This window comes from Haliaeetus leucocephalus, unplaced genomic scaffold (assembly GCF_000737465.1).
Source record: "Haliaeetus leucocephalus isolate CR32 unplaced genomic scaffold, Haliaeetus_leucocephalus-4.0 Scaffold556, whole genome shotgun sequence".
Taxonomy (NCBI): domain Eukaryota; kingdom Metazoa; phylum Chordata; class Aves; order Accipitriformes; family Accipitridae; genus Haliaeetus; species Haliaeetus leucocephalus.
Window position 1 is genome coordinate 6,740,764 of NW_010972992.1, and position 27,668 is coordinate 6,768,431.

The window sequence follows — 27,668 nt, forward strand, 5'->3', positions numbered from 1 at the left end:
ACTGCACTAAAACTGTCTGCTTTTTGATCTAAAATACTGGAAAATGTTTGATTCCAGTTAGGGTCAGAGGTCTAAAATATAGGGTTGGAAAGACTGTTTTTGCTAGGTTCTCCAGCTATCAAAGGCTGGTGAAAATTGGGCAAAGGGTGTTTCCTCACATACAGCCATAGCCTAGTCTGAAGGCCCAGGAGAGAAGAATGAAGAACTCCCAGAGCTTCACCGCTGCTTTGGAGATCTGCAGGGAATTCTGCACAAGGAGAGAAGGTCTTGGTAGCTTACATGCATAATGATGCGAGCAATAACATAAACAGCCTCAGGGGAAGACTGCAAAAAAAAGGCCCCTTTTTTTCAGTTTCACAGTTCCATTCTGCATCTGCTTTTCTTCTTTACCCCTCTGTGACACCCCTCCATCACGTTTCATGCACCATCTCCATTCCTGACAAGCTTGCAATGGCCTCTCAAGAACTTGTCACAGAGATGAGGAAAGAGAGCACATGAAAAGAGAAGCTCTAACTGACTTCTGAGTGCCTTTCATGGGGAAAATACCAGAACAGCAATATCCTTGACAGGTGCCAGGAAGCGGTGCAGAGGCAGAAAAAGCCTCATGTGTGGGAGAACGCTGCTAAACAGGATCTGCCAGACTTCCTCTGCATGATAGACACGCAAGCAGGACAAGCGATTAGGGCAGACCCCACACTCAGAGCAGCCCAATTTGAACGAAGCTTCCCGGCTACTTCTCTTGGAAAATGACTGTGGAAGTGGTAAGTATGACTTCATTTCTTACATGGTTCAGTACTGCAGCTGGGAAGCGGAGGAATGGCTGGAACTGCAAATTTTCACATTTTCAGTAAAGACCGGGATTTGAGTATAAACATTTATAGAGATGTGGGTCGGTGTTAGTGTGTGTTTAGCTGTTTCTATGTTGCTGTTTCTGACATGCTATTTCTCTGAATGTTTAGTGGCATTCCCAGTGACCTGTCACATTTTGAGCGGTTTCTAGGACCATTCTATAGGAATTTGCTGCAGTGGCAGACTTCCACAAAGCTAATCTGTTCAGAAACCCCACAATGGATTTAAATTCCTTTCCAATCCGAGTAATGCTTCTTAATTGATTGATTTCTCTTTCCTCTCCTGTAGGGAAGTAAGGAGTGTAGTCACAGATCCAGATGTCAGCATATATTTGTTACTTAGTGCTATTTGATGCTACTTCATGCATCTGTTGAAACAGACGTGGGTAAGAACTACCTTGTAAAGAAGGTTGACAGTGGCAGTCCTCAGGTAACTTGAGCAGATGATGGGGTAGAAGGCGAGGTGTGTTTAGTTGAAAACGCTAAAGGGGTGAGTCAGAGCTCAGCCAGGGAGACTGCTAGGACAAGTACATTTATTTCAGGGTATTTTGGGGTGGCTCTAGTCATATATTTACTGACTAATCCAGTGGGAAATATCTGCAGCGTTTTTCTAGTTCTCCATGTTCCAGTTTAAGGTATGGGAGATAGTCAGTGCTATCTAGTGGTGGAGCTTTAGGTCATTTGCTGTTAAAGTTGACTATATGCAAGATCTAATTAGAGATGTAAGGGGTGTGACTAGGGCCAGATAATCCTACCAATATGAAAAATTAAACTAAAAAGCCCTGTAAATGTAAATAAATTACCAGTATTGCTAACTGAGAGCAGCAAGCTTGGTGAAGTACTCCACTGCCATGGATTGCAATTCCAATTCTAGTTCTTCCAACACACTTGATGTCCAAATGTTTATGTAATGTATGCCCAAGTGTTTACAAGCTTCCCAGAGTCCTAAGAAAACTCATGAATGATGGCAATTATTCTCTGCTCTTAAATTAAGCATGCATAGACCTATGTACAGGACTGGTGGCTTAGAGAGAGTATTCCTGAAAAGCCTGTGGTGCAGCCTTCCGTGCTCACCATCTTTGCTGCGGGAAGCTGAAGAGCAGGGACCAGGGCTGGGTGTGAGATGTGAAACTCTACGGATAGAGCCTGCTAAACAAGAGAAGCTTTGGTTAAGTATTTTTGCAGAGAGAGAAAGTGTATGATGTTTCCATTGGTGGGTGGCTGGATGGAGTTCTGCATTCATATCACCTGTCTCTTCTTTCTTGACTGAAGAAACAAATTCATCTCTGCAGAGGGAGCCTGTGCCTCCGTGGAAGGGTGGAGAGCAGAGAGGATATTTCTGTCTAATTGTACCACTTATTTGCAGGGGAATATTTTTGCTTTTATTGTTCTTTCATCATTAGGTCAGGCATTACAGCACCCAGCTCTAGAACAAAAGTCTCTTATCCCCAAAATAGATGGGAATTGTTTTGATTGCTTTGCATGCATCAAGTCACCTCTTTCTTTATGGACTACTGGAATTGCAACTATTTCCCTAGTCTGACGTGGGAGGAGTATAAGGCTGGCAGGACTTGGCAATAAGGAAAGGATAGCTGTCAGACATAGCATTTCCCAGCAGAACCCTTTGTTTCCTTCAGGCTTGTTTATGCAACCAGTTTTCTAATGTAGGACCCTGTGCCCCACCTGCCTTCTTTCAACTGTAAACAGCAACCTGCTGTTGGTAGGATGTCTTTTCCCCTCCCCTCTCATTACTTTTAGATTTCAGCAAGTTCGTCCCACCCTCTCAGATCTCAGTATGGCTCTTTCCATTAATGAATTCAAGTTGAATAATACAGGCTTGTGTCCCCAATAGGCCACCCACATGTTGACTGTCACACGGCATCAGATGCAGTTAGGCTTCTGCCTACATCAGGTGGCCTGTGGTGGAATTGGTCCCTGACTCTCAGCAGCAAGTTTACCTTCAGCCTGCAGACGGAAGCCTACTGCGCAGTCCTTGGAAATCCCAGCAGCCCTCCTCTACCCTTTTAATTTATAAAACGACTGACCTCAAATGGAGCCTGTGATGGCAAAAAAAGGACGTGTGAGACTCTTGCCAGCTCCTGAGTGTTGGTTTGTGTGGGGAGTGCCAGCCTTGCCCAGGCACAGAGCATGTGCTGCTCTGCGTGCTTTCCCTCCTGAGCTTGCAAGCGTCTTCATTTGCTCCAGAAGCCTGACTGGCTCTGCTCTTTTGTGCCAGAAAAGCCAGACTCCCACGTGGAAAGACTGTGGGATATGGTGATATGGGGTAGGGGAAGGTGGTAGCTTGTTGTCTGGTTTTATGCTTGACTCCGCTGATGTCCACTCGCTCGGTGTGGTGTTGGCTTTAATGTGACAGAAGGTAGTACTTTTCTCCAGCATTTGCTGTGTGGGGCAGCATGTTGATTGTCTCATCCTGTCTGCGGCTTGTAGGCACCAAAGCCTGCATCCACAAGGCATCTACATCTCTAGAACTTGCTGAACACGTGGAAAATGAAGAATCAGTGCCTTGAAGGAGGAACTCAGATCTGACTCACAGCTCATCCCATGCTATGACCTGTGAAAAGGAGAGGCAGGGCATATGGGAGGAGAACAGTTGTAAACCAAGGGCTTTCAGGGGTTGCCGTGGAGGCTGGAGAGAAAATCCCCACTCAGATGCTAACCAGCATGGGGGGACAAGTTGCCAAGCGTTACAGGAGCACAGAGTGAGCTAGCCAAGGTCAGCTGGGCTGGAGGAGCCCTGCAGACAGCACAGGGAGTTATTCCCTTTCCTCCCACTCACTCCCCAGCTGCCTTGCTGGGTTTGGACAAAAAGGGTGATTGTTTTTTGTGCTTGAAGCCTTGTTCCTGCTCAGATGTTTTTGCCTTATTACTGAGGGAGGGTGAAAAGCTTCAGATGAAAAGTGAGCCCTCAGCAAAGCCTACCTAGTGGCAGTCTAGTTCTAAACCCCGAAACCAAAGGTCAGTTCCTTTCTGGCAGCCTGGACCAAAGAAATGACCTCTATAGCGGGACTCTGGAAATCCCTGTGCCAGACTGGTCCAGTTGTGCTCTTCTGCTGTAGGTGCTGAACCTGTTCCCTCCCAGCATGCCAGTTTTCAGACTACACTTATTCTGAAACTAAGCTTCCCTAGTCTCAAAGGCTGCTGGCATGAGGGTAAAAATAAGACGACTGGTAGCTCTGCTCTCCTGCCCCTCATCAGAGAAGGAGGCCGGCGGAGCTGTCACCTGGGTATTGAGGCTGATGGAAAATCAGCCTCATTCTCTACTGAATTCCAGGCTGTGAGCAGAGAGCATAGCTTGGCCAGCACTCACGCAGCTGTGCTTGAAGTGGGGTCAGGCAGCCTCTTCTGATAGGAACTTACAAGCCCCATACTGCTTCCCTTTCCTGTTGTGACTGGATGCAGGTCTGATGGGTGCTCAGAGGCCAATTCATCAATGTCTTTGCTTCCCCCCCCCCGGCCAAAGCTAAGAACTCAGCAGAGCCTGGCAAGATTTAGACAAGCCTCTAAAAATAGAGCTCACCTGAAATACAGCTGCTTTGCTGATAGGAACAGAAACTATCCTATGCTGCTTTTTCTGCTGTATTCCAAACCTTGAATGGGTTGTAGCACCAGGGCATGAGCTTGTGAGGGGTGGGCTACTGCCCTGATAGCCTCTCCTTATGCAACCACTACTTGCCACTGCTTGAAACGCGAGCCAGAGATGGATGGAACAGTGCCGTTGTCCAAGAAAGCTGCTATAAGTCATGATAGAGTTAATTCAGACCTTCAAAAAACACACAGCAGTCTGTCAGACCCTGCAGAGCTGCAAGGGGTATTAAGCTGTAAAACTGTCTTAAAAATTACTGGTGCAATTCAAAGAAATTGGGTATGGGAGCTGAAATAAACAAAATAGATGACAATCCAGCCTCCTGGAGGAGAGAAGCTGATATCCTTTGGCTTGGTTGTTTCTTTGCTGGCTCCTCCCTTAGGCACCCTGCAGACAAGCAAGCCCAGGAAGATTGTCTGAATGCATGAGTCTCCTTTGCATTCATGCAGAATGTTTTCTCCACCATGTCTTGCTCTCGTGTGTGTGCCTGCAGGCTGCTCCAAATTGTCTTCTCTCTCGCAGGCTGACATGTTAAGAGATTACAATTATTGAGAGAAGCTGAGAGTTCTCAAGACTGAGAACTTGCTGTTCAATGGGAAATTGCAGCTTATTGCGTAGCTGGAAATTCCTCAGGAAACCCAGTTCTAAGGAAGTTTTCTTAAAATTGGCTTTTCCCAATTGTCTGGGCTTTCCTAACAGGATAGAGATAGGGGATAAAAGTCAAGCAATAAGGAAAATCATCCACTCCAAAGAACAGCCTTTGGTTAAAAATTGACTGCTGCATCCAGACCTCATTTCTACTGCTTAGAAGTAGGTCCAATTTTCAAAGCTACTCTGGTTCCTGGCAAGCAAAGTGAGACTGCAGTCTGGGCCCAGCTGGGAAAAATGCAGTAAAATCCTGTCTTGTGAAGAAAATGAAGCAGGAATCTGAAGTCTTAGAGAATCTCTGCTAGAACTCCCAGGTTCTGATTCCACATGCAAAGCGGAGTCTGAGCCAGTATGCTGGTAAGTCCTCTACAACCAGCCACAAATCCTGTTTGCGCTTTAGTCAGTCCTGTCCAGTGTGTCCCATTGGCAAGGATGCTGTTTTGGATTTGACCAAAGGGCTGCAGTGCAGCCTGGCTTTGGGAAGGGAACAGATTTCACATTAACATGAAGGGTGCTAATATTCTCTAGGGACCACTTACTGAAAATATCAGACCTGGAATGAAAGGCATTTGCAGGGAAAACCCTTTAGTGTTTTCCTCCCTGCTGAAGCCAGGTGTTAAGAGTGCTTTGGAGTGGGGTTGGTGTCCACTACAGTGTAATGTTCTGGTTAAACTATAGCATGGCTGTTGCTCTCCACCCTGATAGCAGGATGACATTGCACTTTCCTGCCAGACTCTGCAGCTCAGGAGAAACACAATAACTTCTCCCCCAGGAGTTTGCCCCCTTTTTGTTTGTAAATGCCCATGATTTCTCAGGCATAAATGTAAGAGGTTTCCCCCCTCTTCAGAGCCATTAAGCTCATGTGCCCAGCTAAGTCCAAGGAAGTACTATGAACTGCATGGAGAAGCTGGTTCAGCAAGGATATAGGAATCTCTGTGGTCTGAATCAGCCACTCTTCTGTAAATCCTCTGTGACTGGGCAGCTCTGAAGCTTAGAACACAAGTTTTCCAGTCCTTGAAAGAGATTTGGGCCCTAGTCTCTGCTAGGGACTATGATGGTTGCAGTTCTTGGCACTTAGCTCTTTACCTGTAACTTCTACCCACTTAATTATGGCAACATTGTTGTTGCAAAGCAGGGATTGAGAATCCAGTTCTTGTAAAGACTCAGGCTCCAGAAGTCAACTGTTTTTGCACGTCTGTGTCCTCCTCCTCTAGTATTAATGTTGGGCTTGTGATCACTGCACATACAGTATGTATTTTGGGGGACTCTGCGGCTTTTGTACACACAAGGATGGCTGAGCCTGTGTCCTGCCTATTTATTTGGGGGGTTAGCGTTCCCTATCCTGCTCTTTTTCCTAGTCCTGGGCTGAGCTGAAAGCACAGGACTGAAGCAGTGAAGCAAAGAGCTCTGTCTGTCAGCTCTGCCTTGGCAGGGAAGTTGATACATGTGGACAGCCACTAGCATAGTGGGGTGGAGGATGTGTTATGACAACCCAACGGTTATTAATTCAGCCTGCTGCACACAAAAGAGGAGCCTCCACAGTAACTGGGAGAGACAAGGCCAGAGCTGTTAGCTATTTCTGACCTACCTGACAAAAGGATAAATCCAGAAGCTTCTGAATGAGCAATGAGCCACTTACATTGTCTTTTGGTGTTTCTCCTGTTTTACCCCTTCACTACTATATATCTGTGCGGGGTAGCCTACCCTAGCTGTGAGTAGTTACACTAAGCCAAAGGAATTAGAACAGTTCCAGGTACGAGCAAGGAGAAAATGAAATCTCTGGGCCCCAGGTACCCTGAATTCAGATGGGAAAGTGAGCCTGGACTGTGGCAGACTAGTCAGGCCCGAGTGCTTCAGCTCCGCATTGCGTTGCTGGCATCCAGCCCTCCTGCTTTTCTCCCCTCTGTATCGGGTTGCTCTTTGACCTGCTCCTGGAACTCCACAAATGATTTCATTTGTTCCTACAAATTTAAAACACTTTAGAACCCAGAGGCAAGGTGAAAGCAAGAAGCTGGTTGAACTCCATGCAATTTGGTGAGCTTGTAAACAAAACTGGCCCAGCTGCAGTTCAGAAAGTCAGGCTGCTGCATGACTATGTCATAAACATGTCTGACTCAAAGTGCTGCTGCATACAGAGGTCTGTTTTTCCTAAGATCATCGCTTTCAGCCCATGATGAAACCGTATATATTGGTTGTTAACAACAGTCAAGTCTGTTTTTTATGGCTGGCTCAAAAATAACAGTGCAAAGCCCCATACCAGTCCATAACCGCAGTTTTTACTTAAATGAATGTAAATGCCTTTACAAATGTGAAAGAAGCAGCAGCTGCTCTTAGCTCTGGGCCAGTTGTCCTGAAGACAATAGGAGCATTATGTCATTAAAACATAGTTCCTGTATGCCCAACAGTATAACTATGTGATCTCTTGCCCTGATGTATGGATTACATCAGATGCAGCTAAATTTTGGAATGGTCTACTCACTTAGGGCACACTTTCTCAGGTCTGGGACAATTTTACTGGCTGGTGATGGGAGCTGGCTTGCAGATAAGCTGGCCTGATATCAGCAGCTTTGCTCCACAAGCTGCGCTGGGGCAATTTCAACAGGTGGTGGAGTTTGCAAGGTCACAACTCTGCATCAGCTCTGAAGCAATGCAGCAGCACCAAGACCTACCGGCTGAAGCTGGCCCTGTCTCTCCCTTCCAGCTGACTCTACTTTGTTCCCTCTGGTTCTTGCTCATATCCACTAAATGTCAACAAACAAAAACAGTGATAAAGGAACAGTGCTTGCATTTATGACCTGCCTTCTGGGACTGCCTTGCCAATGCTGTCACAAGCCCATTTTTGAGGCAGCTAGAGCACTCAGTATTCTGGTCCTGGACAGGTGACTGGATGGACAGAGGAGAGTCAAGTCCACCACTTTCCCAGTCCCCCTGGATGCTGGACTTGCCTTGAAGACAGTCTTCTTGCTGAACTGCTTCTCTGTTACAGGATCCCAGGTCCTGCTCTTCTTGCCTGACACCTTGGAATCCAACCTCAGCTCCTGAATGCTGTGAAGAAAAGGGTGCACAAAGCATCACCTTCCATTGCTTCAACATCCTATGTCAGCTCTTTATTGCACTTTGCAGTCTCATGATTTGCCCTAGTCTATTGGGTCTGGCTGGAACAGAGTTAACTTTCTTCACAGCAGCCTGTATGGTGCTGTGTTTTGGATTTGTCACTTAAACAGCATTGATAATGCACTAGTGTTTTGGCTATTGCTGAGCTGTGCTTGCACACTGCTGAGGCTTTCTTTTTTCCATTTATGCCCACTACCCCCTCCACTGAGTAGGCTGGGAGTGTGCAAGAAGTTGAGAGGGATGCAGGTGGGACAGGTGGCCTGAACTGACAACAGGGATATTCCCTAATATATGATGCACTCAGCAATAAAAGCAATAAAAGCGGGGACTTCTGGGGTAATAGCATTTGTCTTCCTAAGTAACTTTTCTATGTGTTGAGGCCCTGCTCTTCAGGAAGTGGCTAAACATCTGTTTGCTGATGGGAAGTACTAAGTTCCTTATTTTGCTTTGCTTGTACGTGTGGCTTTGCTTCACTCATTAAACTGTCCTTACTTTGACCCATGCGTTTCTTGCTGCTGGTGGATGCTTAGCTGCTGGCTGGGGTCAAACACCTCCCCCCCCGCCCCCCAGCTATAAAACTTGCTTGCAGTCAAGACGCTCATTTCATCAAGATATTCTTCAGTAGCTTGCTCACATCTTCCAGCACTGACAGCCGCTACATCATCTCACTGAAAAGTGGAAAAAATGGCCCTTTATAAATGAAAAGTCATTTCACTTATAAATGTGCCTCCACTCCCAAAATGCTGTGGTATGACTCAAATGACTGTGTGCTTTTTCAGTCACTCTGTGATGCTCTTTCTAAATGCCATTGCAAAGACCTAGTGGGCTGCTATAGTTGTCTAGAATATTAGCAGAACCAAACCTTAGATGAAAATGTGCACGAGAAAAGTAAAAATGGACCAGACAAATTGGATTAAGTCCCAAGAGACATGTCAAGTGCACAGCTGGTGCAACCTGGCACTAATAAGCTGCAGTGAGGAGACACTATTTACCGTGGATCTGTCTGGATTCTAACTCTGGCTCTGGCATCCTGCTTGGCAAACTGCTCCCTCCCCACTTAGTTTATCTACCTGATGCTAATTCTCAGGACAAATTGGCAACAGCATTAATTACCATCTCCTTTTGCTCTGATATTATTTCTCTGCAATAACGTTACCCACAGATTCAATGCAGGTTTGAAACCACAAGAGATGGCAGGTAAAGAGGCATCGTGTGCTGAGGCTGGTTTGCGCTAGGAACTCCTTTGAGAAGCTGGAGTTCAAAAGAGCTGAAGGCTGTCTTGTGGCCTGTCAGAAGGACTAGGTTCTCTTCCTTTCTGGGCAGATGTCCAGCTCCACTGCCCCTTGTCTAGTGCTGATACTGTCTGGAATTCCTCAAGGCAGACTTGTGTTGAGAGACCAGGAGATGCCTAGGATGTGGAATTGGAGAGGAACTGAAGCTGTTGGTCCATTCCATCTCAGCTCAGAAGGATCCTGGGGGCAGTAAGTCACTTTGGTGTCTGAGAAGTGATGCGTTGTGACAAGCTGACTCCTTCAGAGCTCATCCAAGCACATATTTCATAAAATTTCATAAAATCTGAGGAGCAAATTGTATGCTGCCTGGGAGCCAGAGGGAACTGAAGCCCCTAGCATAAGCAAGCAATTGCTTAGATAACCTCATCCCTCTCTGTGCATTAGACATCTGACACGCTTGTGTCTACCTGTGTGTTATTTCCATAAATTCTTTCATTTTGAAATAGGCTGCTGCAAATGTATGCAAGAGAAAACTAGGATGCTGTGTCCTGGCACAGCACCGTGCTGGAAGGGAAATAGGAAGAGTGCCCATCCATGGCACTGTTTCTGGAGGAGTATTTTCTTATTGCAGGATGTTACCAGGCTATTTTTAAGAGGGTCCTGGTAACTCTGAAGCTAGTTCTTCGATATTAGGATAGGAAGCAGCTTTTCCCAGTATACTGATACTACTCTAATTTGGGCGGTTGCATTCTTCCAGAGTAGATCTGTCCTGCAAATTTTTTCATGTGTCCTAAGCTTTAGTTTAATATTGCTGCAAGTAGTTGAAAAGCTACTGCATTTCACCTCAGAAGTGGCTGTATTTTTGTGCTGGATGACTTTTTAGGATGCTTTGGAATGAAAGAGATCATCTATAAGCTAGCCTTTACTTCACTGTGGAGTCATTCCTAGTCACTGAGCAACTTTTGAGAAAAATAAAACTGGTGAATGCAGGGAGTAAACATGTCTATTTTTGTAGTTTGCCTTCCAAGTCAAACAAAAATAAGAGCTGACTTGAGGCTGGAGACTGCATGACACACTGTTAACTGAGAACTGGCAACACAGGGCCTGATCCTCTCTGCTGTAAGTCCGAATGGCATTTCTGGAGTCGGTGGAGTTCAAGTTCATGCCCTCCAGCCACACAGCCTGTAGCTTTTTTAAAAGTTAACTGTGACATAGCGGGGCAGTCAGGTGAGCCATGTGTGGTCAGTGTTGGGAGGAAAACCTGGAGTCAGCTGTGAATGTTGTCGGTGATTCAGCTCCTATCTGCATCTTCTGTGTCAGAATGGAGCTGAATTTCTCAGCGTGAGCTGGCAGCGGTCTTGCCTTCCAGCCCTGGTGCATGCAGTCAAGTTGGATTACTGGCACCTTGGGTAACTGCCCACCTGCACCGGGCTGCACGAGCCTTCCCTGGAGTTCAAGGGGGAGCTTTTACTCACCTCATTCTTCCAGTGCTGCAGAGCTGCTTTGTTTCCTTTCCAAATGGGGAATTTCCAAATTGCCATATATAGATAGCCCCTCCAAACAAAAACTTTTATGTAGAGCTGAAAAAAGGCTGTGTTCCCAAAAGCCTGTTTGTTCCAGCCGTGGTAATTTGTCTCAGAAAGGGTATTGCATCTTTTTAGAAATTGAGCATTGTTTACATCCCCAGAATGTCACGGCAGCTGCAGCGTGCCATCAAAGCCTTCCCACGTGCAGAACGCTGAAGCGTAGCACAGTACTGAGGGTTTGTGCTTTACAATATATGCGTGTACATGTCTGAGTCTCAGTAATATCACAATCAAAATATGCTAGATTGGTTGTTGGTGGTTTTCATTTGGGTTTTTTTGTTTTCTCTTCTTACAATCATTAATTGCTCCTGAGCTGTTCCATAACATGGCATGGTAAGAAGATGATCATCCTGAGTGAATTGCGGTCAAGTCAATGACAGGTGGAGAACATAAGCTTAGCAGTGATAGGGAGCTGAGCCTAAACTGAGATCTGCGGTCAGATTCCAATCACATTTAAATGGGAGCAAGTCTGGAGTGATACTCCTGGCTTCAGAGTGCAGGATGCAACTAGGAAAAAGAATCAGCATGCACATGCACCAGTCTTACTGGAAACAGGATCTGTCAGTTACAGTAAAGTTTAAAAATAAAACAAAATTGTGTAAGATCTAATTATTTTCCAGGCTGTTTTTTCCTGCTTCCACATATCCCAGCAGGACTTGCAGGGAGATAAAGGCTGAAATCTCTCCAGGCTGCAGGGTGTGAGACCAAATGGCATTCACATTGATAAACTGACAAAAAAGGGAATTAATCTAAGATGAGCAATGCTTCCGTGGAAAGACTTCCTTGGGAAGTGAGTAATAGAAGGAAATCATCTCCATATATGCACCAGCTCTAATCAAGGGGCTCTGAACACGCATCTATGAGCCCTGGGAACCAGACCCATAGCATTTCTAGCCCACTGTCTTTGCAATCATCTTCCCTGAACAGGTCATTGGGCAATGGGGCAGAAGGACGATAGGACAGGAGCGGATGGGTATCTAGGTTAGTTGATGAGAAGTAGATGGTTTGCAATGGGGCAACACTTGCTTCCTCTAGCCCATCCCTTCCATGTCCCAGCTCCAGAATACAACCAGTGTAAGAATAGCAAGTAGGACATATTCAGTTGTATCCTTGTTCTCTGCTGGTGAATAAGTACTTCACTCAACAGTGGTTTGGAAAGCCTGTTGCCTTCTTGGCTGCCATCACGGTCAATACATCAGCAACTGAATTGAATGTGGATCCGTGCAACGAGAATCAAAGAATTTGCTCAGATTGGTGACTTAGACCATGGTGTGATTTGCTTTGCTGTGTAATTTTTCCCCTGGAAACTTGCTTGCCAAATGAGACTACAGACTGACAGCTTCACTGCTAGAGTACCTGCACTTCCTACCGACTTCACTATGAGTGCTGGTAAATAAGCACAACCCTGACAGGGGCAGGCCCAAACCCCACTGCTTCGGAGGAAGAAGTCTGCTCTTGATTTCAAAAGGCAATGATCAAGCCCACTGTGCCTATGGTCAGACATAACTCAGCATATCCACACTGATTTCAGTGGGCTGTAACATTGAGAAACTCTTCTCTGTGTGTCAGGGACACCAGCTAGGAACAGTATTTGGTCACCGTAGCTATTGCACCAGGATCCAGATGCCATTTCTGAGGGGATCTCACAAGTTACATGCTGTTGGAATGAGAGCAGGGGTATCTAATTCTTTTGAGTACCTGGGTAATGATTATTCCAGCCTGCATGAATCACTGGGTGAGGCTGTTACTTATACAGGATTATGCTACATGGGATTGAGGTATTCACACTACCTGATATTGCAAAGCTCCTTTGTGATGCAGCTGGGTACCAAACTGGGATGGGGAACACAAACAAGTGCCCAGGAAGTTTAACTAGCTAACTGAATCCATGGTTTCTCAATTAGATCTGATTTCTTGAGCCTGTTCTGACTTTCCATTTGGTTGATGGGCTTGGATACAACTCTTTTTCCACCCTGCACTGCTCCTTGGCTGCTAACTCCTGTTCGCTTTTTTTACAGTTCCCAGGAGAGAGAAAATCAAATTGGAGGAAATATTGCTCACCAGTTTCAGAAATCCCATAGGCTTCTAAACATTTGTCCTTTACTACTTTTTAGCTTGTCTTGTTGGTCACTCCCCATGTTAAGGGAGATGATGATCGGTCTCTTCATAATTGGGTGTAACTTTCCAGCTTTTCTCTACTACTAATGTCTTGGATCTGTCCAGAAGTAGCACATGTTAAAACCTAAAGTGAAAAAAGGGAAGGGGGCTATAGTTACCTCTACCTGATGGGTAGGAGCCAAAAGCAGACACACGGGCAGCAGGAGAGCCATGAGAAGGGAAACTATGTTTGGTCTGGTTTTTGTTCTGGCAAAAGTCTCTTGCACACAGGGGAAATAGAGAGGCTGCATGCCAGCGAAGGGTCTTTGGTATATGCTCTCCGCCAAACCCTTCGGCCCCTCCATCCAGTAAGATATTTGTCACAGGTTTATCTTTAGGCATGTGAGTCCCCTTTGACTGGGAAGTCATCGACTTGAAAATGTATTTAACGTCACGCTGAAGGGAGATAACCAGTGGGCACGTCGCAGGCTGATGCACCAGAGAATCTCGCTTCTTGCCCTTTTCTCCACGGCTGACGCTCCCCACTTCGGCAGTCGTCGCTTCCTGCAGGCTCTGCGTTTCGTGGTGGCTTCTGCACCGGCTCTTCTCCAGGGTAAAGGAGTAAGGCATGACATTTGTACCTCTCGTGTTTGGCCCCGGGCCGTGGGGCAGCACAGGGGACGGGACCCACGCTGGGCAGCGCTAGGACCTGGGGGAATGCTCAGCCTGCCTCCTCCCAGAAGATTAGCCAATATTCCCAGGGCAGGGCACGCTCCCCAGCCTTTCTACTTTTTCTTTCCTCTATATACGTGTTTTTCCTTCTTCTAGTTCATTCCAGAGCAGAGCAGCTTTGGATTTCTCTGAGCTTTTTTTCTTTTTCTTTTTTTTTTTTCCCCCCTCCTAGCTGGACTGCTGCCAGAGTCTTGCAGGGCCAAAGTTTTATCTATAGGGATATATTTTTCAAACGAGCCCAGCTGCATGCAGACTGCCTGCAATTGAATCCACACTCCTGGGGCAAGTTTAACTCGGGAGAGGAACAGCAGCAGGGGTGCTGTTTGTGCCTCTCCTCCAGCTATTCCTGTCAAGATGGATTTATGACTTTAAAAGGAAGAAGGGGGGGGAGGAAAATTGCCTACAGGAGCCAGAGCTTACAACACAGCCCAGCAAAACACACATAAAGAAGCAGTCGGATCTCAAGGCATGAGCAGCATAGAAGTGATACCCTGGGATCTGGTGGATCCTTGCATGTAATATGACTGATCTTAAGCCTTTCATCTGCCTTCACAGAGCCGAGCTTTTGGATCTAAGGTAGTTTGCCCAGGACCAGACTTTGCTATGTTGGCCAAGGCAGTGCTTTCTCTTGGTCTCTGGCTGCAGTTTGCTGCGGGACAGAACACACCTGAGAGAGGTGAGTACCTGAAAAGGCAAGGCGTTCCGTTACTACTTTCCCCCATTTAATACCTCCTGGTCCTTAGAGCTTCTCATAAAATCTTTTCAGAATAAAAGCTGAAGTTACATTGCTGCTGTAGCTGTATAGTTATGCTTGTATGTTACTTTGCTGGCATAAGAACAAAACAAAACAAAAAAACCTTTCTAAAATTGCCGTATTAGAAAGAAATTTTATCTTGTTTCCAGTATTGGAAAGGAAACCATTTCAGAAACTTGCAGAGTTTAGTGCAATCGTATGGAAAAAGTCCCGACTCCTCACTGTTACCTATGTACTGAGGCACATCAATTAAGAGAAGTAAAACCAGTGTTTGATACTATACCTGTCTTGCTGGTCTCTTGCTAATCTCTGTAATTCAATCGTTTTATTTCCTCTTTAAAATGCTTTCTCTTGGATACTGTTCAGGGAAAATGATTATGGGTCTGTCTCGCAGAACTGACAGCAGGGAAAGGGACACAGAGGACATGAATGTCTCATTTCTGGTTCCTGCACTGTAGTGCTGGGCAGAAGACTTAGCCCACATCGTGATGACTATGCTGATGCAACTGCTTTTGTTCTGCCTTGGGCTCACAAGTAGAAAAAGGTTCTGTTCTTTGACTGCAGGGCTACTGCTGGCTGCATCTGGTTTTCACTGCACCTGGGAAACGTAATCCAGCGTGAAAGGAGAAGTGAACCTCTTGTCTATCTGGACAGGAGGTCCTCAGACTCAGACAGCAGCCCAGACCACTGGGTTCTGATTCTGCTTCTGGTACGCAGAGCAGACTGGGTCTGTTGCTCAGATCCCCTTACAGGATACTGGATTGTGTCCCTCAGTGACACAGGCTGGTTCAGGAATGGTACTGCTGCCTCTGGCGTTGTCACAACGCTCCATGTCCACACAGGCAGCAGTTATTCCTATTGTCATGCATTTCTGCTGCCATGGGAGTCTATGTGGCAGTTCCCCAGCCCAGGCTAAAAACAATGCTCAGACCCTTCAGAGTATGTGAAAAAGCAAGGCATGGCTTTTCAGAAGGATTACACCTTGCTCCGGAGGCAAAGCTGTGTGCGTCGTGTTATTGACGTGCTGACTTTGGCTTGCACGCTGCACCCTTAGAGGAAATGAACCTGCTGGTCGGCAAGGTGCCCGTTCCCCAGCAGCTTTGATGTGGGGGTCTCCTAGGCTTCTCCCGGGTGCTCCCTAAAGCAACCTTGAGCAAACAGCCAGTCTGGCAGGGCTCCTGGGCATGGGCTGGAGGTGCTATGGTGGTTTGCCATGATCACACAATGAGAGGAACTGTTTGAAAAGTAGGGATTCATGTTCATAACTCTGTTTCCTAGACACTTGACTGAATGTGAGTGATTGTAGCTTTATTCTCAGCTGCAGTGGACAAGGTGAGGAAGCTACTGGGTGGCCAGTGGTGCTTCTACAGGCTCAGGAATGATTAGCTTTTTCAGAACAATCACTATGGACTTAGTTCACCGAGGCACAAAGTCAAGGCAGAGCACCGCATGACCGGTTCCACCACTTTCTTCTTTGGGTCCAGATTCAGATCTCTGTTGCATCAGTGTAAAGTACAACCATTTGATAGTTTGGGCTTTGATAAATGAAACTTGGGTTGTCATTACCTGAGTACTCTGGACTAGCATCAGCAGCAAATGATGGGGATATTGCTGTCCCTGTGGGTGCAGCAAGTGAAAAATAAAGACATGGCCCATCCGTACGGACTTTGTAGAGAGCTCTGCACTTCCTGATCTCTGAAGCACAGCTCAGTACCTGGCATAATTCCATGATTCCAAGACTCTTGAGGCTCTAAATAAAACAGCAGAGATAATGAAACTCCTGAAAAGATCATGAGAGATGGCAACCCAGCTTCCTTGTGCCAGAGGAATTTGTCTGAAGGGCCCATTCTCAGCCTACAGCCTGTAATCTGTGGCATGGACGAGCTGGAACCTGCATAGGCAATTTGGGCTTTGTCACACAAGTATATTTTGCTTGGTGGGGCTCAGCTCTTTAAATAGGCAGGTGATCTAGGCGTCTCCCATGGCACAGGCCTCTCTCTGACACGGTTTTAAGTGTAAAACACCACCTGACTGGCGTGGTGGGATACCTCTCTCTTTCTGGGAGAGGCAGTGCCTTTCTCCTCCTGCCTCTCACTGTGATCCCAGGGGGCCACAGGGAAGCACAGGCTGTGTTCTTCAGCCTCCAAACCTGGCTCCACTCATAGAATTTTTTACCTTGCATGGCCAAACAATGAGAAGGGAAGACAAACATGGAATTTCAAATGTAGTCAACCAGATCAGGACATGATCTTTTTTGGCTGTTAGATCCTTTATGCTCTACAAGTTCCAAGTCCCATATAAATCAGGCATGTGGTATGTGTTCAGGTCCCCCCTGAGAGTGCAGGGAACTCATGAAGCGGATGTCTTCTGTCAGCAGCTCAGTGAAAGACAGGGAAGTCTGACCAGCTGGTTTTCTCCGGGAAAAGCCAAGTGTTTATATAGGCAGCACTGTGACTCCGTGGTGACATTTTGCTCCCATATCGATCCCTTCAAAACACTTCTTTGCATGACTGATCTGTGTCTACTGACCACGTATCAGCTAGAAGGTGATAACGGGATACTGCCATGTGTTCTCTGTTGTTCCCTAGACTTAAGTAGAGCACAGGAGCAGCAATGATACGAGATCTGCAGAGTTATTCCTCAGCTCTTCAGAAGCAAAGGCCTGACATTTCAGGAGACAGGGAAGTGCTAATGGATGCCCCTTCTCTCAGAAGGCCACTGAAAGTGAGAAATCTGCATCTGGCATCTTGCCAAACAGCCGATCTTCTTCTGCTATAAAGCAAGGAAACTGCTTGAAAGCAGCAGCCGCTTGTGTAACACAGGGATTTTCTGGTAACAAATATCCACAGCCCCACCTCTGGCATGGATGGCATGTTTACATTGGATGAAGGACAAAGAACAGGAAGAAAGATGGGGGAATTGAAAACCTAAACCTCAAGGGAAGGTTGATGGAGTGTCCAGTCACATTATAAATGCTGCCACACTCCTGATGTAGTGAGATCCATAAAAAAAAAAAATCTAGACAAAGGATCCTTTCTGCTGACAAAATCTAAACGGGAGGAATTTGTTTCCATCTTATGCAGGGCCGAGTGTTAGAGGTAACTGTTATGGTATTTGCCTGCATGAAGAATTAGCCTTCTGCTCCACCCACAGACAATCCATTTAGCTCCAAAATATATACCTGCCCATCAGTGTAACTGTTGCTTTTGTTAACCAGTTGTTAACCAGTTGTTAACCAATTGCTGTTACCCAATGCTTTCTACCCTCCAGGCAGAACGTTGTGGTGTCAAGCTGTAGCTCTTCCTGCAGAGCCTCCTAACTAACACAGCTATTTCCAGCAACGTATGGTGGAAACCAGTGTTTCAAACCAGTGTTTGAAAGATATTAACATCGTGCCCAGCTGTCTTGGTGCCCCAGAACTGCAGGGTACAGTCAAGACTGCAATTTGACAGGGGCAGGGCTCTTGACTCTCCTTTGATGTTCTCTTTTGAGCTGGTGTTCCATGCTGGTTTTCACCCGTGTGCTACCCCATGCAGGTAGTTCTGACAGTAGTGGGATTTTGCTTGCATCTGCTCCCTCATGATGAATTCTGAATTCTCTTCCCAGAGTGCTAGTGCATGTGACCTTGTTTCCCACTTGTGGGCAATGTCCTTTGGCCATTGATCCCTGCCCTGCCAGGGTCAGAAGCTTTCATAGCTGTTTGTTGCAACACTTAGGAAACCAGTGATGTTCCTCATACAGGAGCAGAGGGCAGAAACAGTTATTTCCTCCTGGGAGGTGGCAGGCCTGTTGCCACAATCTCTCGCTATGGCTTGCCAGCCAAGTAAGTGGCTTGTACTTCTTCCAGTGGAGAGGAAAGCACAAAGCCATGGCTATTTGCATTTGACTTGCTTCATGCAGCCAGAAGCTCTAAACAAAGCCATTGTTGCTCTGCCCTGCTGGAATGCTGTTAGGACGTAGGGAGCTCTAGGAACCAGTGGCAGGGACCTGTAGGTCACAGGTTCAGCTCTACTGTGCGATGTGGTGATGAAGTTGCGTGTTGCTAGGGGCAAGCAGGAAAGCTTACTGGACTTCACTTTTATTTTCTGCTCAGCTCTGAATGCCAAGTTGCTGGGTGTGTGTGTCTGCACCACAGGGCTGAGTTGTGCTGGGTCATGCACAACTGGCTGTAATCCATGTAGATTGCAGGTCCCACTCCTGCCTCCTCCTAGCATCTCTTGCTTAGTCACATCCAAGTAACTTTAATGTTCTCCATTTCTGAAGGCTCCATCTGATTTCTCCTGTTGTTTCAGGAGATCTGGTATGCCTCTGCTACCTCAGCCAGCACCTACTACAGCAGAGTGGTTCCTGTGCTGCCTCAGTCTCTGGAGCAGCACAGTGCCTTGCTGTCAGCATGTTTATTCACATGTTTACAGACCATGCGTGCAAGCACTCTGGCTTTCTTCCAGTGCACACCTATACTATAACACATGCAATAAGTGTAGTCCTGACTCACATATGTCACTTCTGTCCCCCATCCTGTATGCATTCCCAGCACAGCTGGCCCTTTCTCCACTGTACCTCCCCCTGACACTCCTGAGCATACAGACATGAATGCTTTTGCCATGGGACAGACTCAGTTGCACAGGCAGGGATCTGAATGGTACCCAGTGAGGGAAATAAATAGCAGGGTAAAGACTGTCCAAATGAAGACTGGGCAAAGATGATCAGCTCCCCTGTGGCTCAAGCCTGAACCACTTCTCCACCTTCTGTTTTCCCCCTTGAGCCCCTTGTGTTGTACCCTGAATGGGTGTGCTCTTGCTGGTTCGTGATCTTTTCTGTGCTCAGGTTATTAGGTTTCACTGGCAGGACGTGTAATAGACACTTTGTACCTACTCTCTGTTCTCCTGCCCTAGTCCTTTCCCTCCTCTTGATTTTGCCATCTCCTATCTGCCTCTTGGAGCAGTGCCCCAGTGGGGGCTTACCAACCCCCTGCTCATCTCTGCCAGGCTCATTGCTATCTCTGGGCCTGCCTTGACATGGCTTTCTGCAGGGGGAGAACTGTTTGCATGAGTTGTCTCCTTGGAGCAATTAATTTTACAGGAGCCTTTCCATTCAGCTGTCTACTGCCTTGTGGTTTTGGCTCCCACACGTGGCTCCAGCACTCAACCACTGTGTGCTGCACCAAGTTCATCTGTGCTCCAGAGCCCACATTATTTGGCCACCCCACATTCCTGATCCCTTCACTGATAGAGAAGCCCAAACGTGCAGGCAGGAATCTCTGGTCTGAGGCTTTTTCTCCCTTCTTGCACCTCAAAAGCTGTCAAAAAGCAGGGGGGTGGTTAAAAGAAGTCCAAATTCATTATTGATATTCCAGCTATTGTAAATCTTCCAAGCTCTAAGAGTGGTAGAAGGAGTCCACTATGTGTTTGTGCTTCCCACAGAGGAGTTTAATTGAAATCGTAAGAAAATGAGTCAAATGGAGTGGGACTCCAGGCCACACCCTCAGAAGCATGTTCTTCCTGACATATTACATTCTTCTGCACAAATGTGTCTGTGCAGCCCGTTCCCAGACATCCTGTCCCAGAGCCCCTTTGAGGTGCTGTTCCTAAGACTATCTGGGAAAGGAGGTCAATATGTATTCAGAAGAGCACAAAAACATAGTATTAGCCTAGCTTTTAAAAAGTGATCTAGGGAGGAGTCCCTCCACTCCATACTTACCTGCCAACAGTGGTATAAATCAAGGAGCTTTCTGCCAGTCTTGTGCGGACCGTAGCCTTTGAACAGAGAGGCAGCCAGTTCTGAGAATCAGCCTGCTCTCTTGGGAGAGCAGAGCGAGCAGTTTTTCTCATCAAGTTTCTTTATCATTTCATTCTTTTCCAAATACAGCTCATTTTTCTTCCAGGCACTGCCATTGTCATAAGATGGGATAAACCTGGAAGTTGTTTTAGGCCCAAAAGTTGCTCCTGACCTTGGGCAGTTTCTCTCAGTCTTGCGATCAGCAGTTTGCTTCTTTCTCTGGGACTGCTGTGCGTCAGCCCAGGGCAGCAGCTCTGGGTGGCAGAGGCTACTCCCTGGCACGGGGCATGACTGACCTGCTGGCTCAGGCTGGTGAGGAATGTTCCCAGCTTCTGGAACACATCCACCTCCAGCCTGGAGCAGAAAGTACTCAAGATCAGCCTGGTGTTGTGTAATAAGAGGTGTCAGTGCAAGGTGATGTAGCTCAGAGGCATTTTTTCTGCAGCAGTGAGGGCAGGATCCAGGACTTGCGGTTTGTACTTTTAGCTCTACCCTGATTCCTGTGCCTGAGCTGCTGCCTTGTTCCACTGCCCTGGCCTTTCTGTTTATCTGTAATGGGTTAATAACATGTGCCTGGAAAGACTGCCATGAGGTTTCCTAAGTCTGTGCAGTGCTTGCAGATCCTGCCTGAGTGTAGTGTGCAAGTGCTAGGTGTGCTCAGGAGCTAGAGCTCCTATTGCTCCTGCAGTGTCAGGTCCAGGGCATCTCTTCTACCTCACCTGTGTTGGCTCCCTGCTCTGTTCCAGCCCCCTGTCCTTGTGCAGGACCTAAGAATGAGGAGGTGAGATTAAAGTCCTGGGAAATTACTTCCCTTCACTGCTGCAATGCTGTTTTCTGCTCCCACCTGTTATGCATCTTGACTGAATTTGGACCAGAGGAGTATCAGGCATTCATCCTGCCCTCATTTCTTGAGGAGCTGTTTTTTCTCAGGAGTCAGACACTAGGCTGAATTCAGGCATATTTCATCCCAGTTTTTCAGTCTTTTGGCCTGCCTCTCCTCTCCCATGACTGGCCTTTTTCCTCTGAGAGACACGGGCTCTTGTTCTGGCCATCCAAGTAACTCCTTGAATAGTAGGGATCATGCGTGTGAATGGAAAGGAGGAAAAAAAGTAAGTATTGCTCTTCCTCACTGTCTTTATCTTTGCAAATGTGTAAAACATGACTTTAAAACAAACCTGGCAACAAAGCCTGGAGACCAGGCAGCCAGTGCAGGCAGGAGAAGCTCCTCTCCCTGCTCCTGGAGAGCTCACCACAGCAGCTAGATGAGATGCATCTTCAGCCTTACCTCTGTCGAACGGTGATTGATCTAGGTGAGGTGCAGAACGTGTAAAAGAAGCGAGCTCCAAAAGGCCAGACTTGTCTGTAGCATTGGCCTTTGCCAAGAGCCAGAGGGCAAGCTGCACACAGCAGGTCTGAGATGTGCTGACTCTACTGTGAGTCTCTGTTGTCTGTCTCAGCCGACCGAAGTATGCAGGGTATGGCAGCTGCAATATTTATGTGCTTGGATATTGTGCCACTGTTCGCAGTGATGGACCAAGCACACCACCAGGGCTCAGGGCTGCTGCTGCTGCTGTATCGCTGAGATCCTCCAACAGTTTCTTTGCATGTGTCTTACCTTCTTGGCCAGTGTAAAACCCTGTGGGGTAAGTAAGTCCTGTGTTTGAAGTGTGCTGCTGAGAGGGTCCCGTGGCCAGGCAGATCAGTACTAGGCTGCTGCCCCGCAGTGCCTCCAAGAGCTCCTTCCAGTGCAACTGCAGTGCTTTGGCTTCTTTCCTTGCAGTGACCTTCTTGGGCAGGGCCTAGATCAAGCTGAGCAGCTGTGACGTCCCAAAGTGAGACTGAACGCAAAGAAAGCAGTGGGAGACAAATAGTCCAACACGGGTCACAATCCTGCTATTCAGTGGGGTGGTATCATGAATTTTTTTCCTCTTGCTCTTTGTGATCCTGTAACCAATTCAGGTTCTTGGACCTCGGAGTACCTAGGAAACAGTTGAAAACAGAAACAGCTTTTTTGGCAAAGTACTTTAAAACAAAAGGTGCTAAGAGAACTTAGTTTGTGAACAATCATAGGCAGACCTCTGGCTAACACTTCAGTGTTAGCATCTTAAAGTGTTCGCAGAGAACAGTTGTGATCAAAGAGATGAGTCTAAGCAAAGCTAGATGGGGTGCTAGGGAGATGGGGTGAGAAGTTCCTGGACAGTTGACAGCGGGACTGAGAATAAAGCCCAGGAGCCGTCACGCTAGATGCAAATAATAATAAAAAGGGGCAAAACCTGAGGTCTCTACCCAGCAAAATTCTCACTGAATTCTGAGATTTGGCAGAAGATAACCAGGCTTTCCTAGCAGATGCCTGTGCAGGTATGGGTTCACATCATTCCACTAACCCACCTCCCTCTCTCTTCCCCTGCTAGGTCCCCAGCCGTCTACTTCCAATTCAGAGGGGGACCTCCTCTTCTTGCTGGACAGCTCTGGCAGCGTCTCCTACTATGAGTTTTCCAGGGTCAAGGAATTCATGTGGGACCTTGTGCAACCTTTCACCTTTGGCCCCAGAGATGTCCAGACCAGCATCATCCACATCAGCACTACGCCCACCATGGAGTTCCCTTTTGACCGGTACCTGTCCAGTGGGACTCTGCAACAAGCCATCCGGGACACTCAACAGCTCATGGGTGACACTAACACAGGCAAAGCACTCTCTTATGCCAAGGAGAAGTTCTTCAGTGATGAAGCTGGTGCCCGGCCAGATGTGCCCAAGGTACTGGTTTGGGTGACAGATGGTTTCTCCACTGATGACATCTCTGAACCCATGCAGCTCCTGAAGGACATGGGAGTAACAGTCTTCATTGTCAGCACTGGACGGGGAAGTTACCTGGAACTCTCTGCTGCTGCCAGCCAGCCTCCTGAGAAACACCTGTACTTTGTGGATGTTGATGACCTACCCATCATCACAAAGGAGCTTCGAGATGCTATCCTAGGTACGGTGGGGTTGGGTTGTGGTCACTGGGAGTTTGTAACAGGGCTGAATATGAGTTAATGCCTGGCTCTGCCATGTAGGCAGTGTGAGAATCCCCTAAAACCAATGGTCCTCCTGACACACAGCTGCAGCCCTTGCAAACTGAGGTGCTTTGTTCACAATGCTATAGGACCAAGTATAAACCAAGGCTTTTAGGAGGTCTGGGACAAATATCTGTCTGGGACAAGTATCTCTCTTCCCCTTGGAAGGTCCCATGACTGACTGGGACAAATTCCCTTCTGCAGATCTATTAAAGAGATAAACTTGTGTTTGTTATGAGTTGTTCAGTTGTTAATGAAGGAAAGAGGCTCAGGCAGCATATTATCAGGATTCCTTAAAAACCCACAAGACTTTGAAATGAATCATGCAGGTCACAGACATCTGTACAATTCAAGTGTAGGATGAAAATGCCCCCACCTGCACAGGTTAATTGTTAACCAAAGGCTTCCCAAACAAGCAATGATTTAACTACAGTAGGAGGCTGCTGACTGTGGGAGCAAGGTGCCTAAGCCCCTTGAACTCGATTTTCACATTCAGGGTGAATTTTTTTCTCTAAAATGCTGTTTGGCTATGTACCATCTGATGGAGGTGGAGGACACAAATGTGTTGAACACATTACATACACAGAATGGGATGTGTATGCCTGGGAAGGATTTGGTCCTGTCAGCTCCCTCAAACTCTTGTCTACGGTAGATTTGACTTCCTATAGATACCATCATGTGCAAGCACAGTGGCTGGAACACACTGACTCCTGCCTACAAGTGGCTGACAGTTGTTCTTTTACAAAGAGCAATTAAAGATGGTGCTTGCTATCAACATTAAGACTGTAGGAGAGGAATGTTTTTGTTCCATAATTCCCCTGTTGTAACGTGTTCCACGTCTGCCAGATCTATAGCCTGACTTGGCTAGCACAGCCCTTGGAAGAAAATCCCAGCCCTAACTTGTTAGGTTTAGCAGGCCAACTGCTACCTCTTTGTTGCTAGCATGGTTGTGGTGGTTGCTGTGCAGAGAGCAGGAACAAACAGCAGATTTTATTTTTCAGCAGTCCTGTTTTCTAAAGCATCCAGGAAAGGGTCTGAGGAGACCCAAAGCCGTAATCTGGGCCAGAAGACAGGAATTTGGAAGCCAAGAGGAATATCTCATGCTAACCTTCATGTTGCACTGCACAATGCATGTTCTTTTTGCAGCTTTTGAATGCCATCATGGTGGGAGTGCCTGTGATTGCAAAGCAGGGGTTTGCCTCAGCCTCCTCTCTGGATTTGCTTGGAAAACTGAGTTAGTATGACTTTGCAGACTTTCCATTCATTTTCTGGAGGTTCTCTCTCCATTGCAAATCCTGTTTTAATTCCTCATTTGGCTTCTGCTATGTGAGTTGGTTAGAGCTGGCTTTGGAGCATCCAAGTAACCCTTTCCTCAGAATCCTCTATGTATAGCAATTTCTTTCTAGTTCCAACCATGATCATTTAACAAATCACACACAGGGACCATGTTCTCCTCCAATCATCCACTTCTCTCCTGTATGAGTATGGGGCAGTACCAGCAGTCCTTCTACTGTACCAGATGCCACACAGACCCCCAGATGTTTCATTTCAAGTGGCTGTTTCAGCTTCTAGTGCATCCTGAATCGAGATGGCATAAAATAGCATCCCAAAATGAGAAATCACCTGCATATCCTTGCAGCACAAGACTGTCTTGAAGATTGCAAGATCTGCAAAGGTAATAAATACTCTGCTGCGCTTGAGGGCAGTATTCTATGCATCCACTGGGTCTAAAAGTTACTAGTCTGGGATTTTAATGGAAGGTGAGATTCTCGCATGAATCCAGGAGCTGATGCTTTAAGCAAAATACCAGACGTTGGTAATATCACCCAAGTTAGCCTTAATAAAGCCACATATGTCCACTCTTCCCTGCCTGGAGGAGGCAGCCCTCATCACCACCCTTCCTGCTTCTGGCCCCTGGGATAGCAGGGACAGACAGGATCCTTGGCAAGCAGAAATTAGGCCTTTCCAACTCTGGAATGGCCCACACTGGTTTTATTATCACTGCTATCTTATGTTCATCTCTTGCTACTGGTTTGTTGTTTGGTTTTTTTTAAAGCCTTTTGTAGATGCACAAACAAGCTTTGCCAAGAGTTGCTCTCCTCCCTCCACCTCCTATCCAGGGATGGGGTGTTTCATGCCTGTTCCACAGGTACTCCAACACAATGGTCTCTGGCTACCAAGTTGCTATTGTCTCAGGTAGGCTGAGAACCCTCCATAGAACAGCTCAGTCTCCACAGCTGTACCTCACTAAACAAAGGTAGGCATCTTTATGTAGGGGTTGCTCAGTTAAGAAGCATTTTCTTTGCCTTCAGAAATTTGATCAGAGATCTGAGCAGACAAATAATATAACAAATTGTTAGGGCTGAGTCTGGAGTTCACAGCAAGGGTCTTCAGTCCTAGACAGCAAGACAGCAGCTACTTGGACAGGGAGACAAAAGGAAGGTGCCTTACTCTTCCAAACTGTATTTCTGTCCTGCTACAGGCTCTGCTGAGGCCAAGGGATGTGATGTCTCTGCCTCAGTTCCCTTTTTGAAAAACCTGGCTGTGTCAGAGAAGATGGACTGCTTCTTAGACATGGTGGACCTGAAATAGTTCCAGTAACACTACTATGCAGATGGGTGCAAGACAGGGACTGTGGATGGATGTGTATGTTCAGTCTCCCTCCTTTTCCTTGGCACATGGTCCCGACACAACAAGTCTGCAGAATGCAGCAGGCTACAGTTCCCAGCCAGCCTGGCTATGGCCACAGCTGGTTCCTGGCAAATACCTCTGCCTTTCCAACTGTGAAGGAAAGGGGACACTAGCTCAGGCTTCTTCCATTGCATCTTATGTATTATGTACCCAATATATGGCATTTGGTGGTGTCCTTCTGGGAAAGGACCTTCAAATATTGTGAAACCAAGGCATTCCTTTGAGATGACATCAGGTTCTGTGCTAGCATCCACTTGCTCTCCACTCAGCCAGTTGTGCTGACAACTGCTGACTTGTTTCATCCTTTGGCACCATCTTCTGAGCCAAGTTCTACAGGAGCCCACCTGCCCAGCAGTCGCAAAACATCAGCCACTTCCCATGTGTATTCAGAGCAACACATTTCTGATCCGAAAGAAAGTTCTGGATAACTTCTGCTGCGGTGAAGGCTTTGAGCCTAGAGTCCTCTGACATTCTCTCTTAGCACTGAATATAAGCAGGCAACCAGAGGGAGTGATCTCAGACTTTAAATGTCCACCCTGGTAATGGAGAAGTGTGTTCCCTCCTCCCAGTATTGGAACCCTACCCCCATACATATCATAGTAGGGAAATAGAGCCATGAAGCAGAAGTGATTTGTCCCAAGTCCTAGCTGAAGCTTCTGCAGAGAGGGGATCATGCACCCAGGACTAGAACAGGTTCATCTGCTGCCTGGCTGCATTTCTTACGCACATCATGAAAGGAGCAGCATTTCTGCAAGTCTAATCTTGACCTTGCCAGCATTCATGGGATGCCAGCAAGCTTGTGGCTGCAAAATGGTGTTTCAAGTCACCAAGAGGTAGGAGGTGGAAGGCACGTGTGTCACAAGTCGTCTCTGAGTGTTGCTAGGAAGGCACTGCCTGGGTCTAATGCAAGAGATTAACTTGCTGCTTCTCTCTGGGAACAAGGAGCTGCTGTGAAGCATACCATGGGCATCTATTTTCTGGGGCTTATTGCCCTCTTTATACACTCAAGGCACCTCTAATCTGGCAACAATGGGCAGAGCTATTTGCTGTGGGCTTCCTGTAACATGTCTCTCAGGTGTTGCACCCTGTCACTTTAATCTGCCCAATCTATTCGCAGTGTCCCTGAGCCCTGCCTCCGAGCTCACTTATTTCCATTCCCCGAGCTTTTGGCAGGACTTTTGGCGCTGAGGCCTTTCCTCTGTTCACTGTTCCTTTGTGGCTTGGCCACTGGTAGTTGCAGGGCTCACAGAAGGGTGCAGTGCTCCAGGTCCCATGGTGCTGCTTCCCACCCGCTGCCTCCTCCAAGCTCCAGCCGGGTGGAGTGCTGCTGGCTGGCAGCGTGCGTGGACAGGAGCGGGCAGGGCATGGAGAAGGGGAATGTTCCTGCCTGTCTGGGAGAGCCAAGGAACAGCTCAGAGGAAAAACTGAGGCTGCTTTATTGGTACGGGGAAGTTGGCAGGGGCTCGGAGGAGGAGAGCTGATCTTTTCTCAGTTAAAGGACAAGTTTGAGAATGCAAGGCTATCCCCTAT

At 47.1% G+C, this 27,668-nt stretch overlaps 1 protein-coding gene across 1 annotated transcript in view; it reads left to right on the forward strand.

Annotated features, from left to right (window-relative positions):
- Positions 1-684: 684 nt before the first annotated feature.
- Positions 685-27,668, forward strand: part of VWA1 (von Willebrand factor A domain containing 1) — a 32,582-nt gene continuing 5,598 nt past the window's right edge. Inside the window, exons 1-3 of the mRNA XM_010577419.1 lie at positions 685-761; positions 14,417-14,537; positions 22,805-23,368. Of these exons, the coding sequence (XP_010575721.1) occupies positions 747-761; positions 14,417-14,537; positions 22,805-23,368 (700 nt within the window). The 5' untranslated portion in view covers positions 685-746. The remainder of the gene's footprint in view (positions 762-14,416; positions 14,538-22,804; positions 23,369-27,668) is intronic.